Source organism: Trichinella spiralis, assembly GCF_000181795.1.
Source record: "Trichinella spiralis strain ISS 195 chromosome Unknown Scfld5497, whole genome shotgun sequence".
NCBI lineage: Eukaryota > Metazoa > Nematoda > Enoplea > Trichinellida > Trichinellidae > Trichinella > Trichinella spiralis.
This window is the reverse complement of record NW_003532436.1, coordinates 1-1,030: the sequence shown is the minus strand read 5'-3', so window position 1 is coordinate 1,030 and position 1,030 is coordinate 1. Positions and strand designations below refer to the sequence as shown.

The 1,030-nt window shown below is 35.4% G+C and overlaps 1 protein-coding gene across 1 annotated transcript; it reads left to right on the top strand.

Annotated features, from left to right (window-relative positions):
• Nucleotides 1-94: 94 nt before the first annotated feature.
• On the top strand, nucleotides 95-1,007 carry Tsp_14458 (eukaryotic translation initiation factor; the record flags this gene model as incomplete). The annotated part of the gene is made up of 4 exons (XM_003366735.1): nucleotides 95-289; nucleotides 347-583; nucleotides 642-832; nucleotides 887-1,007. Coding segments are annotated over 4 exons (744 nt in total), but the record flags the coding sequence as incomplete, so codon positions are not given.
• Between the last annotated feature and the right edge of the window lie 23 nt (nucleotides 1,008-1,030).

The following is a 1,030-nucleotide window of genomic DNA, read 5'->3' as shown; positions in this document are numbered from 1 at the left end:
CAGTAAGAAAACGCAATTTAGCATCATAGCTCGTTGGGTATTATTCATGTTATTGTACTTCCAAATTATTGAAAGGAATGTTTTTGATTTGAAGGTTGTTGGAAATGTGGATACAAAAGTGACGAAATTTCATGCTTCGGTGAAACTACAACCAGCGAAGCAAGAACTGATCACTGGATTTATCGAACAATTTTCAGAACGTTTACTGGAATATCTTGATGTTAATGGTACGGCTCCGAAAAATATTATTGTTTATCGAGATGGAGTATCCGAAGGTCAATTTATGCAGGTGAAATTGTGTTGTATCATTAATTGAAGCAAAGTAAAAATTTATTTTTTTAAAAAGGTTTTGGAAGAAGAACTGCCTGCTCTTCGTAGGGCTTGCAAATCATTTGCAACAAATTACCGGCCGTTGATTACGTTTATTGTGGTTCAAAAGCGACATCATGCTCGATTTTTTTGTTGTGATGAAGCTGCAGCACGAGGACGCGGGAAAAACATCCCTGCTGGTACTGTTGTCGATAGAGTAGTGACATCTCCTGATGAATATGATTTCTTTTTGTGCAGTCATCATGGAATTCAAGTATGACTTTATGAAATGTTTTGAATCTTTATTATTAATAATATTATTTGAATTGCAGGGAACTAGTAGACCGACGCGATATCATGTGCTGTTTGATGAAAGCAACATGGATGCGAATGTAATGCAGTCGATTACATACTATTTTTGCCATCTATATGGTCGATGTGCTCGTTCTGTCAGTATACCAGCACCAGTATATTTTGCAGATTTAGTTTGCGCCCGTGCTCGTTATCATATTCTTGCAGCATTGTAAGTTTGATTAACTTATTTAAAAATGAATGAATTATTGAATTTATTTTTTAGAAATTCTGGGCTAGTGGAAAAGTTTTCTGATGAGGACACTAAAGGTACTAATAGTAGTTCCATCAGTAAAGCTGAATCCGTGAAAACAGAATTGGCTAATATAATTGCACTTCACAAAAGAGTTAAAACAGTCATGAATCCACC